The 13,792-nt window shown below is 38.3% G+C and overlaps 1 protein-coding gene across 10 annotated transcripts in view; it reads right to left on the reverse strand.

Annotated features, from left to right (window-relative positions):
* The window catches only part of Dlg2 (discs large MAGUK scaffold protein 2), a 1,203,331-nt gene that overhangs the window by 21,141 nt on the left and 1,168,398 nt on the right, over window positions 1-13,792 (reverse strand). For 7 of the 10 annotated variants that reach the window (XM_052158733.1, XM_052158754.1, XM_052158740.1 and 4 more), the window contains one exon: window positions 6,250-6,295. In XM_052158733.1, the coding sequence (XP_052014693.1) occupies window positions 6,250-6,295 (46 nt within the window). Of the gene's footprint in view, window positions 1-6,249; window positions 6,296-7,039; window positions 7,140-13,792 lie in introns of all 10 variants that reach the window. The other 3 variants (XM_052158724.1, XM_052158706.1, XM_052158698.1) reach the window with 1 other exon arrangement.

A 13,792-nucleotide genomic window follows, 5' to 3' on the forward strand; every position in this document is an offset into this window, starting at 1 on the left:
AGTATCCTTGCATGCCTGGTGCCTGTGGAGGCCAAAGAGGGCATTGGGTCCTTTTGGAACTAGAGTAACAGACAGTTATAAATCTCCATATGTATACTGGGAACCAAACTCAGATCTTCTGGAGGAATAGCCAGTACTCTTAACTGATGAGCCATCTCTCCAGCTCCTCTATACAATTCTTCAAGCATCTATTTCCTATTGGCTACCATTGACATCTTGATTTACATTCATTCATTTGTTAGTTCAGTGTCTCCACAGGATAGTTAGAAGATTAAATTATTCAACCAAGAGAAAGCCCTTAAACTCAGGCTTAGTGTATCATTAACATTGGAATCGGGTTTTGCTTTAATAATTTGGTGAGTGGTACAGAATGGTTGCAAATTATTGGCTTAAACAGAGTGCATGGGAGTCAGAATCACAAACTTCAGGGCTGCTGCTTACTGGTGAGGTACACAGCCCCTTAGGGATCTAGGTGCCTCCTAGATAAAGTAGGCTGTCAAGGTAAGGCCTCCCTAGTAATAGTGTCATCACAGTAGTCAAATGAGATAACCAAGATGAAAGAATGAAAGGTAGCTGTGGGCAATACTTGTGAAAAGTGGTGTAGCATAGAAAGTATGGGGTGAGGGTTAGCAACCTTTGCAGAGCAGTCTTGGGTCTCCCCATCTCAGACACTAAACTCAGGCCCCTTCCTCAAGATCCTCATTTGGAATATCCTAACTTAACTGATGAACACCGGCGGGCAAGAAGGATGATCATCAACTCGCCATGAACTTGCATACATCCATTTTGTGTAAAGAGCTTGATGGAACTTTTGGAAGGTGGGTCATTAGCTGCGGAAGTTTGCCTGGTGCTGATAATTCTCGTTTTGTATTTATTGCCTCCAAATACAAGGACAATTGGAAGGTATATACAGAAAGACCAAAACCACAAGCCACAACTTTACTACTTTATTGGTAGACAGAAATAGGGAACTAATAGTTACGGTTTTGAAGTGGCATTTGTATAATTAGGCAAGATGCATACTAATTAATTAACATTTTAGCTGCTACTCAATCTAGTTTTACTTGGAAAAGCAAAGCAGCAGATGTCCGAATTATGTTTTCGAAGTGGAGGCTTGAAGACATGCATGCGCAGGGCTGTGTCTCCAGAACACAGGTGGAGCTTTGTGCACTGAGCAGTACAGTAGACTTGGACAACTTTGTATCACCCACTTTTCATAAAGCTATTCTGTCTCCAGATTGAATACTTTTCATATTGGCAAAGAGTCTTTCTATAGTTTGTTTTACTATTCATCCCGATCATAGCAAAAGCCAGAAATTCAGTAGAAAAATACAGCTGATTTTGATATCAAAGTTGCTTTTTCTGGAACACATGTCTTGGCCACACCTCTGCCTTTTTGTCATGGCAATACCCCTCACAGGAAGTTTCTCTCTCCCTTTTGACAAGTACTCTTCTTTCCAAAGTGTAGCGCACAGGTCACTTCCTGTTTGGTAATAGTGCTGTTGGTTGCTTGTCCTGGAGTGGCACTCCCATCCATTGATTGAACTCTCTCCCAGGACGTGTGCATTGAGATCCAGGCTTGTTCGATTTTCATATTGGTTTTTATAGTCCTCAGAAAGGCAACTGTGCATGCAGAAGCTGCCAAATGAAGCCATGACTGTTCCTTTTAACGATGGAGGGACTCTTGCATGCTTGACCCTCTGCAATTTGACATGCTGAAGGTAACGATTCTGCTTTATTCGGTGTAGCAGATGTCTGACTTATGTTTTAGGAGAGGAGGCTTGTAGGCATACATCTAGCTTACTAACATAATGATTACAATGCCAGCTCTCTTGTCATAGGTAGTTTAAGGGGTATAGAATTATATCCTTCATTCCCTCAATAAATATTTGTGTGCAGCTATAATTTGGGAGAGTAAAATATGATTGGTGTCCTTGTGGCACTTCACCCCAATAGCTTGAAGTTGGGGCCTAAATCTTAAATTCTATGACATAGTGGTTCTGGAAAAAATATTATAAAACTATAACTTCCCAAGGAGAAGGTAGTCACTATAGGTACACCTCATAAAGGGGACCAAAGAACAAGTCATGCTATTCCCCTTGGTTTTTTTTTTTTTTTTTTTTTTTTTTTTTTTTTTTTTTTTTTTTTTTAATGGCTGTGTGCTGAATGGGAGCAAAGTCCTTGAAAACTGAAAACCGAGGAAATTACTATTAGTGGTCTTCATGAAACCAAACTAGTAAGTCACATTTCTCCCCAAGAAAAGTCAGGAGTGGCTATGGAAGCACTGAGATCATCTTTGGCCCTTCTCTCTTGGCTAGTTTCTGAATTAAAAAAAAAAAAAGTCGATGAGAAACGGGAAAGGCAATTTTTCTTTATCCTAATGTTAGGTTAACCACAAAAGTAGGAAGATTGCAACCATGTTGAGTACAAGAACTCTGAATCCTTCCATCTGTAAGACTTATGGAATTTTCTCTCTTAATAACATTTTCATCAATATGACAATTATGCAACTTATTATTCTGCCTGGGCATCTTGCCACAAATTTGTCATTTCAGTCTTTGGTCCATGTCACCTTCCTTTTCTGATCCCTATCATTACCTGACATCTGTCTCTAGTGTATGTGTTTTCTACTGGCCACCAGGCTCTGTTAAAACCCCTCTCCAACTCCAGATTGTATGCATGATCAGTGCTCTTCTGCTACAGGCCTGGTTTATAATACATCACACTATAGTGGGGTGGAACAGAGATGCCCCACTATAAAAGTAGAAACAATTCTACTTTTCAATAAGTATTTAAGCAGAAGACAATACCAATTTCTACATTAGCATTTATTTCTTTGGCTCATGTATTGGGCCTGAGGTTTTCTGATACCCTCGCTAACTGCTTTTTGGGTAACCCATTTTGCTAAGGAGTGCAAGTTAATATTAAAGACATAAGGACCCCAGTGGTAATAGGTACTTGTATTAGTCACCAAAGACCAATAAGTAGGCAGCAGGAAACCATGAGGGCTGATTAGAAGGATGTGCTTGTTTTTTTTTTTTTTTTTTTTTGGTGAATATTTCCATATACTAAGCAAATGGCTTGAGGTGACCAGAGAAAATTTTGAAGTAGTTACCTACCTTTTCTGGTTATGTTTAGCAACCTAAAAAGTTTTTAAAATTCTTTCAGCATTAGATGAAGCATTTTCATCAACTTTCCAACCATTCCCCAAATAAGGTTAGACACATAGATATGCTATGTGTCTTAAAATATTAATCAAGGAGAAACTGATATAAAAGAGGCCTGATTTAATGGAACTCTGTAAGTTGGAAATATTTCTGTTTCAGGAGCAGACGGGGAGACACAAAAGGAGGAGAATAGAATCATGACTTTCTCTCCTCCAGGGAGATCACATTGATTTCAGCTGATTGGATGTCAAAACCATCCACCCTGGGGGTCTCGACCAGCTGAGGTTGGAATTGGTATTAGAAAGTCTGCGCCTGTGTGCACATCATGTTAGGGTTCACGGGTGGTGCCCATGTCATTTGTATCTTTCCACATCAAATGCTGATTTTGTTTCAAGCCATTTGCTTTGGAGAAGGATGATAAGAAAAAAAAGGCAGCGAAATGACTACCACAGGCAATGGGGCAACCGCAGAGAAAAGAACCACAAGCCCAAGCAGGAACTTACGGCAGCTACTTTCGCTGTCGCTGGCATTAGAAGAGACGTGTTCTGCAAGGACAGCACAGCAAATTAAAGAAGGATCAAGCGTCAGAGAGCAGCCAGAATGGAAAGGACACACCCATGCAAAGCTACTGGAAATGTAAGCAAAGGCCAGTGAAAGGCTGCAGAAGAGATGGCACTAAGAGAATCCAGATAAGAGAAAGATGAAAACTTTATTGCCAGTTTACATGAGACCGCTGTTTCTTAGCAAATAAAAATAAAAAAAGTACCTCTCATTATTAAACAGTAGCAACCCAAGTGATATTCTTTCTATAAATGCTATGACACATCCATAGAGTGGTACTGGGTAGGACAGTGTATGTCCACTGCTGTGTAAACAATTTTCTGTGTCTCTGTTTTAGCCCTTAATTATTTCATAGGGAGACTGCATTTACCAGCTCATCCCTGGAGTCCCTTAGATTTTATTTTCTATTTAAATACTTTGCAAGCAAATCCTCAGGTCTAAAAGGGATTCTTGAAGCTCTTTCCTACTTCAGTTAGTAGAAAATATGGGAGGAAGCAATAAGTCCCTGGGAAATGTTTCATGACTTAGGTTTTATTCTATAATCCTAGCTGGAATAGCTATTAAATTCTGGGAGAGAGGAGCAGACAGAAGATAAATGGGCCTGATACCCAGTGCAGGAGCTGGCATGAGTTATCTGTCATTCCTCCTGGAGGACTTGATTAACATGACAGAGATGTGTAGATTGTTGTTCAGCTGATGAGTTGGTCGTGTGTGACTTATGAACTTCATATGTCACAGCACTAAAATGATATATATGCGACTGCTTGACTTTCAACTATTTGGAAATATTTAAGAAAGAGGAAAAGAAGATACATTATTCTCTTAACAGCAAAAGAAGTGCTTTAAAATGCTTGGATATATACATTTCTTCTGCTGAGGGGATTGATTCTATAGCACAAACCACTCCTCCTGTGTGACTTTATGGCCAGAGCTGTGCTGTTAATTTGGGCACACATTTAACAAGGGTTCATGGGAAAGGGGGTGGTACGACCCCATGAAAAGCTGCTCCCTATCCCTGAGTGCACAGTGAGATGTGTATTGGTAATAGACGGAACCTTGGTTGCACATTCTTCTTACCTACTTTGAAATTGTGATGTAGGGCGTACCTGATTTTTTCCACATTAATTAAATCTGTTCACTTTTTTAAAAGTAAGGAAACATCTGGACATTCTGGATTCAACAGGGCATTACATAGTTTTTATTAGCAATATGCTTAAACAATCCCTTTCCCTTCCAAAATGAAAGTGTCTTAAGTATCCACCAGTGGTGCTTGATGCCATCTAGATGATGCTAAAATGGATGTAAAAATTTCATACCACATTCTCTATAATATTCAAAGATAAAGTTTTCATCTTTAAGGCGAGCAGCACTCAACCAGATTTTGTTGTCTACAGCTACATGTCTAAAACAGGCCAGTGAGAGTCAAAACGTGAACCCTGAAAGGCAGGCATCACCGCACAGGCTTATGTAAACAGCTATTGAAAATGCACAGGCTTATGTAAACAGCCCTTCAGTGTGAAATCCAAGTCAATGGTAGCTTGCTTTATAAAATGAAATGAACAACTAAAAACATCTACTGTATTACATTAAGACAAGCAAAGCAAAATTGAATATGTGATACATTTGCAAAAGATACAACATTCTGTTCTTATTCCACTGGTGCTTCTAGAGTGGGGTTAGGGTTAAAGAAAAGCATAATCGCAGCACAGGATTTTGAGACATAGATACCTGTTCTTAATTGCTAAGTGCAACGAGACATAGACCAAAGACATGAATAAGTTGAAAATGTAAAGGTCTAATATATCTTATTTTTCATGTTGTACTACAGGATGAAGCCCTGAGAGCAGAATGCAGCTGGTAACTCATTTATAGGGAAAGGCATTACTATTTCCCTAAAACTATCATACAAATGGTTCAAGCAGGACCACTGCGAGTCAGAGGGAAAGAAATCAGTCAAGTTAATAACAAAGAATTAAGGCTTGTATAGCTTAATATTTACTTTTCTTTTTTTTTTGAGAATGCATGTTGCTTTTGACTAGAAAACAGCTCCTTTTTTAATAGCAAAGTATAGCTCAACCTTAGAATCCGGCAAGGTCATTACACCTTTCCACTGTTGAAAGGCAGAAGAAAGAACATAAAGTATATTTCTACTTTGCCATTCTAGAACACTTAGCTCACCCTTTCTTTGCAACATGGTCTCTTGCTCTGTGAGACGACGTTGGTAGCTGAGCAAGCGATGCCAAGATAGGCATCCAGACCATGCTGGCCATTGTCACACAGCCAGAAAGGGGAGGCGCTAAATGCAGCAGGATTAGACTGCCTGACACACTTGGCTTTTAAATGCTGACATGCAGAACAAAATGACCGAAAATTATTTTGTAGGAGCATTCACAGCTAGGTAACAAATGAAACTCGTATTGTGTGCATGCTAGGAATGAAAGGCCCTCAAGAAAAGGAACAAAAGCCAAACTCAAAAGGAAAGGAAAGGAGAAGTTAACAGTGACCATTCCTGGAAACTTACTCAGAGTCTTTGTTCCATAACCGTCGTCACCTAATCCGGGGATGTCCTGCATGGAAGTCCCCAGAGAGAGCAATGAGAGAGGAAGAACAGCCACGGAAGAGGAAGGCAGAAGTCAGTGGGATTGAAATGGATACTACCATGACGGACCGTGTTGCCCAAGCAGCCTGGATCCTACCCACTTACCTTCAGAAATAGCATTCACCCCAAACTCCCTGAGCTGAGAAATAAAAGGAAAATTTTACTTGTAAGCCAACTTCAAAGGTTGAAGCCAGACATCGTGGGAAGGGAAATTTAAAAAAAAAAAAAAATCAGCGAATGGAACTCTTTCACTGTTAAAGAATGTCCTCACTCCAAATTACAGAACAAATTCTTCATCGACCAGTACAAGCTCCCATCTCAGCCTGCACTGAATGGCTTCCCAGAGGGTAAGATGGTACAAATACACCGATATGTCAAGGCAGAAAAGACTTTGTCTCAAGCCTTAGGGAGCTGCATGATCAAGTCAAGCCTGTTTCTGGTCATGAAGAAATGCTGGTTGGGAGTGAAGGCCCAGCTTGGTCAAGGCCTTTTTTAGTTCTTTGTGTAAAACACAGCCCTAGGAAGGGAAGGATCCAGACTGCACTCAAACACTGGTCACAGTAGTAAAACCTGCCTGCCTGCCTGCCTGCCTGCCTGCCTGCCATGTTGTTTGCCTAGGTGTGTGGTGTGGGAGAGCCTGTCATGAGTGTTACCCTGGAAGATTTTTTTTTTCTTGTGTTGCATGTGACATTATCTTCGAGAATCTACTTACGTTCAGGATCACTGGTTTCCTGCTCACTCTGCTCCTTGTTCTTGTAGAATGGGAATTTTCGTGAAAAGATGAAGCTCTTTTTACGCTTGTCATTGAATGACTGTGAAGGAGAAAAGGCATGGGGCAAAAACAGGGGACGTCTAATTGTTGTCACACTCATGCTGACAAAACAACTAGTTTGTAAAAGCACAGAGAGCTGTAGTGACGCAAGTGGATGTCCCGCAAAGGTGCTGGAGGACACGAAAGGCAGACTTGGTTTTCAAGGAGTGCAAAGTCTTGGTAATGACACATGGGGAACATGGTTTTATAGTCACAGTGGTCTTTGTGGATGAGTGGTGACAGAAATGTTTTAGGGTGGGAGATCCAGACTCTTTATCCTAGTTTAACAGCTTGACAAGTAACTGGATCTCTCTGAACTTCTGAATCTTCATCTGTAAGTCAACACCCTTCTTAAGTGTTGAGAGCACTTGAGGCAGTATCAAAACAAAATACCACACAATTTTCATTTTATCACTGTCAGACATAAAATGACTTTAGGAAAAATAGTTTTTTTCTCATTGTCCAGGTGACTTAATATTAAATTTGAATTATTTCAGCTTGGATTTAATTAAAAGTGGGAAAGGAAGCATATAGATTTATGATTCATGGTAATTATAATGTAATATTTTAAGTCAAAAGATAATTAAGCCCAACATTCTTATTACAGACTAGATTGAGAAGCACAGAGAGGTCGCATCCAAAGCTAGTATCAAAGTATTTTGGTGACAGCCACCAGGCAATCAATGGGGAGCTGTCAACATAGTATTTCCTTGGTAATCACCCAAACATGGGAGAAATAACAGTCATCCATCTACATTTTGGTAAGGGGAAAAATATACGGATGAATACCTTTAAAGAACAAGCTGAATATTAGTTTAAAAATGGCTGGACTAAAAATAAAATATATATACTATAGTTATCAAAACTTGTTCACTCAATTGATGAACATGCTTTTGTTGAATAGATTTTTGAAGAAAATTTAATTGATTACAAGTTGACTGTTGGTATGTAAATGCTTTGTTGTGTTGTTGGTTGTGAAATGTCTTATTAATTTCATATTCTATAATGTTTTAAAAATGTCCCACCAGTCTGATTAACATACATATTGACTGATTTGAATCTTTTAGCTACTGAAAAATACTAGTAAAAATCTCCATGGAACAAGTTTTCTTAGTTGCCCAACTTTTAAATGGAACTGCCAATGATAATGTGAAAAGGGTATTTTAACCCAGGGTTAGCATTGGCCACTGGTGGGGAAAAAACATAGAGCCAGAGAGGTGACATCTTGGAGGAAATTAGTACTTGTTGTTTGAGAAATGAACATTTTGTCCCATCGGTGGGGTGTAGTCATGTGTCCATATAATGGACCAAAAAAAACAACAACCAGAACAACAACAACAACAACAACAAAAAACAAAAAAACAACCTGTGCTCCTCTGATCATGTCATTCAGAAAACACTGACATACTTTCACCAAAGTCAGAGGAGCTTAATTTTATGCCAGATCAGGAAAAGGTTTATATTTCATTTTACAGCACTGCTTTCTTGGAACTTAAGTCTGCAGACAGCACCTGTATTTAATGAAGTTCTCTTATAACTTGTAATTGAGACCTGGCAGCCACAGACAGGCTGGGAAGTGCCCCCTGTTCCCTTAAAGGAACATTGCGGATTCTTGCATCACTCCAGTGCCATGCTACTTTTACATTTCAAGCATATTTAAACTCCAGTAACTGAAAGTAAAAGAAAAATATCATGTAAGAATTAATGGCATGTGATATCATGTGTTAGACACTTCTCTGCAACATTACAGAGGACTTCCCATGCAAAACAATTATGAATTCTCATGCAAATACAAAACAGTGCCAAGAGGAGAGAAGCCTGGGTGGAAACACAGACACACACACAGATGGAGAATGCAGGGGCTTCTGGGACCCCAAGAGGTGTTACATGCAAACCACATCATTTAAATGGTGCCATGGATCAAAGGAAAATGAAAAAGGTGTTGCCTTTGATTAATTCTTTCATGTTTTAAAGCAAGGAATGTAACGTGTTAACATTTCCCAAGTATGAAAATGTTGTGTATCATGAGTTCTCTGATCAGACATAATACTTAACAGCACACTTTTTAAAAGGACAGAAAATACGTGATACTCTGAAGTAAAATTATATAACAGTATTACAAGCAAACACACTTTGATTCCTTCCTGCATAACATGGAAGGTACTGGACTGCTTCATGGTCACACTTTCTTACACTTAATGGACACAAAATCAAATCACCATTCCAGCTCACACAGATGTCAATGCACTTAGTAGCTTAAACATGTTGACTTATGAAAGATTATATATGGTTTGAGAATATTCTTTATTTTCTATACATATATAGTACCCGTGTTTTGTCTCCCCTGTAATTATTCCTTTTAATATAGAAGAGGAATGAATCTGCTCCACGAGTGCTGGGCAAACAGCATAAATGAGCACTTTTGGTAGTTCTATACCATATGGCCCTAAAGCAAAGGCTGATTTCTAGCTCTAGTATCAACTGTACTTGTTCATTGCTGCCTTATCTGCATCATGACATCTTCAATCCCCTCGTATTGTTTTCAAGGAGAAAACATGATTAGAGATTTTGAAAACACCAATCAAATGTGGCATGGGGTAAGTTGGCATAGGAAGGAATTCTAAACAAAAATGTGAATCAATTGAGCTCTGAGTTCTCAAGCTTAGCTGTAAGGCATCACATGTGTAGACCTATTGGCTACCTTCATCAAGCCTGTCTCATCACTATCCCTGTAAGTGTCCAGAGCTACTTAAATGGTGAGCCGTGCAGTCAGGAATTCAATTGGCTGCAAATGTCACTGTTCTTGTGAGTGCCAATTTTTGCAAGCCTTGCCTTCTTCATGATTATATTTAAAATCATAAGCAATTGATTATTGTAAATCACACAGCATACTCTATTATTTCTGGGCAGTAGTGCCTAGTGGTTATTTAAGCCACCACATGTTACTAGGGTTAATAACCTTTCTTTAGGTTATCTTGGTATTTCTTTTCTTTTTTTTCCTTTTCTTTTCTTTTTCCTTCCCCCTTCTTTTCTTTTTTCCCTTTTCTTTTTTCTTCCCTACTCCCTTTTCTTTTCTTTTCTTTTCTTTCTTTTCTTTTCTTTTCCTTTCTTTTCTTCTCTTTCCCCTCCCTCTTTTCCTCTCTCCCTTCCTCCCTCTCTTCCTTCCTTTCTTCCTTCCTTCCTTTCATTCATTTTTGCAATTCATACTGTTGAGGGCTCAAACCCACACTCATTCTTATGATATTGTAAAAAAAGGGAATTTCCATGAGACATATTAGACATAACAATCTAAAATAATTTGCATACAAGTGGCTAGTTAATAGAGAAGTAAGTAAGTGGCTGTATATACCTTAGATAATGAGGTCTGGAGAGTAGGAAGTGATGGATGATGGGTATAGATTTATTCTAGGGTAAAGCTGAGATTGTGGTGATAGTTACATAATCTTATGACTCCATCAGGGAACACAGAATTGTCTACTTTCAGGTCATCTAACTTATGTAAATTATATCTGAATAAGGCCATTTAAAAAAGGAATCCTACCCCCAACCTGAAAGGAAACAATCATATCCAGTTTCTCCTGATATGTAATATGTTTCTTCACTTGGTGTAAATATGTTATTTCTTTAATTGGATGCTCTCCAACCATTTTTTTTTATTCTGTAGCTCATCATGGATGTGTATATAGAGATCTACAGATGTTTCCACTGATCTAATTGTGTCTTTTGTCAGTTAAGTGAACACCTTTCATGTTGTGACAGACATTACAATACTCATGTAGGGAGTCCGCCCCTCATAGGTGTCACTCAGAAGCTCGTTGGTTGGTAGGTCAACGGGCAAGAAACTCCATGGCTTCACACCACCATCGAATGCTTTGGTAAGCTTTGGCATAATATAAAATACATTATTCATAAGGAAGAAAGCAAAAACTCAAATCCCTTCTTCTCTCACTTACACCCATGTTCTTAGAGATGCATGGTGTGTGTTTATCCTTTGGATCCAGAAATCCTGAGAACGAGGGATGCATTGTTGTTCTTTTCCTCTTATCTGCCAGTTATCCAGCTTCTGTAGCTCCACAATGTCACGCTTGTGGGTAATAGTGTGCTCTGCTGGAGCTTAAACTTGTACTTTTTCTGTGGCTCTTCCTAATTTTTATAAGTACTTATTTCGTCTTAGTTGTATTCATCTTGAAAAGCTGTTTAGGCAGCACTTTGTATTCTATAGATAGCTCATTTTCATGCAGAAAAATTAAACCAAAATATATTAAAGAATAATGTAACCAAGAAGACTTAAATCAAAGACCAAGGTTTAGATCTCAGATAAAGAATTGGGAGCAGAGAAAAGTACCCATTCAGAAGTCCTGGGAATCCTGATGGAAGAACAACACATCACTGTAAAGGAGCCTTGGTAAGTTCTCCTCAAAACAAAACTCCAAATGAACCTGAATATATTCAAACTTATAAGTCCCATGATCAGTTGACAGACAACATTTCATTTTTTCATGGTTATTTGATTTCTTTATAAAGATACAATCATTAAAATCTGAAGTTTGGGAAACTCTGAAAGACATTGTTTGGCTTTTTCAACATAAATATTGCATCAAGTAATGAAAACAAACAAAATATTTAAAGGGAAATCTGCAAATTAGAAAGACAAGTCACATCCACAAATTATCATATAGACTTCATTTGTGTTCTGGTTCAAACAAATTACAATACAAAACAAAACAACAACAACAAAACACCATTTGTGGTACAATATGAATTTAGAAGAAGAGAAGGAAGAAGAGGAGGAGGAAGAAGGAGGAAGGAGGAGGGACTATGGCTAGGCTGCTCAATGGTAAAAGCCCTTGTGGTGAGATAAACCCCTGGCAACCTGAGCTTTACTCCCAGACCCCATGTAAAGGTAGAAAGGGAGATTACGCAAAGTTGCCTGTCAATTCAGTGATTATTAATTTTTATATGATCATGCCATATTGAATTGGGTAATGGCTTGAGGCCCTAGATTATCTCATGACATATGAGTGCAACAGAGTGGTTGAAAGGATGGTTGAAAGGAAATGAAGAATCTTTAAAGGTCTTAATTCAAATGGGATAAGGAACTGTCTAAGGCAGAATGGGAATGGAATAATGACTAGACTGTAAAAAAAGATTAAAGATAAAAAGTCTTAATTCATTCTCTAAAGAAATCTTGGATATGAAAATAACCTTTTAGCCAAAAGTGTAACTAGTGCCCACCTTGCAAAGTAAGATTAATGTTGTTGCACTGGAAACAATATTGGAACAAAATCTACATTAGTTGTGATATGTGCTTAATTTTACTGTGTGCAAAGAATATCAAAGCCAAACCTATATAATATGGACAATGGTCAAAAGGGAATTTTAGAGAAAATTTGTGGTGCCATGGAGGTTATAAAGACTTATATTTAATTAAAGGCAGGGGAAATGAAAAGCTTTTCTTTAGAGAAGACTCTGCAGAGAATGATAAAGTAGGAATCAATATTCTGAACCTACCATCATAGGCAAAAATTCACTCAAGAGTCCTATCAGTGTTTGCAAGTCTGTGAGAAAACAGGACATTCATCTTCTCACATATTATTTAATTATGTAAGAGTAGCAAGAAATAGCTGTATAGTAGAGCAATATCAACTGTGGGACAGACAGCCTGTCTTGATTTATTTTCTGAGGGCAACTCAGAAAAGTATACAAAGTATCCTAAAGGCAACAACTCACACTGGAGGTGAAGAAACCATCATTTCCTGACTAAAATATATCCTCTTCGGATATGTCAGTGTCATGACAACATAAAAGGGGGAGCAACTGTCCCAGAAGTGAGACAAGTGAAACAAATTGTGGTCCTGGATCAGAAAGGAAACAAATGCATAATTTCTACAACTGCCAACATAGTTCAGAGGATTATAGATGAGCATACAATTTTTGAGTATAAGGGATTTATAATTCTCTTTTTGATCTTTTAATGTTTACATTTTTCATAAGATAGCTTTAAAAAGATGTATTATAAAGTGTTTACTATAGTATAGGTAAAATAGACATTACAAGTTGACTGCAGTGTGGGGACAATTCCACTTATAGCTTTTCTTTTTTCTTTTTCTTTTTTGTTAGACTCAAAGTAGGAAGGCAGGAAGTAATGCAGACAAGGAAAGAGTGCTGGGGCCAAGTGGAAGCACCAAACTGGGTTCATTATTCATGAAAATGTGGCAGCTGATATTCTGTGACCTGAAAGGACAAAGTTCTTAGCATTTATTGCTTAAGAAAGAATCAAGAATCACAAGATCCGCCATTCTAAAAATGGCTGTGAAAATGTCAACTTAAATGAGTCCTTGGCCACTGTTCTCTACTTACATTATTTCTGGGTCTGGTTTGGTCATGCTAAGTAGGAACGTGTTGCATAGGGCAATAGTCCAGAGAGCAAGCCTAGAATAGTATAGCAAAGGGCTAGCTGGATCCTATACTGGACTTAATGGCTACTCTGGTACACACTAAGTAAAAAGGATGTCTTCATTCCGAGGTCCTAGTCATCTACATCTGGAATATCATATTTTCCCAAAGAAATGTAAAATTGTTTCCTATCATCCTATATTTTTATCAAGCTACCTCAACCTTCATAGCAACATTTGATTCCTTTTTTTGAGCACA

This window comes from Apodemus sylvaticus, chromosome 1 (assembly GCF_947179515.1).
Source record: "Apodemus sylvaticus chromosome 1, mApoSyl1.1, whole genome shotgun sequence".
NCBI classification, from domain to species: Eukaryota; Metazoa; Chordata; class Mammalia; order Rodentia; family Muridae; genus Apodemus; species Apodemus sylvaticus.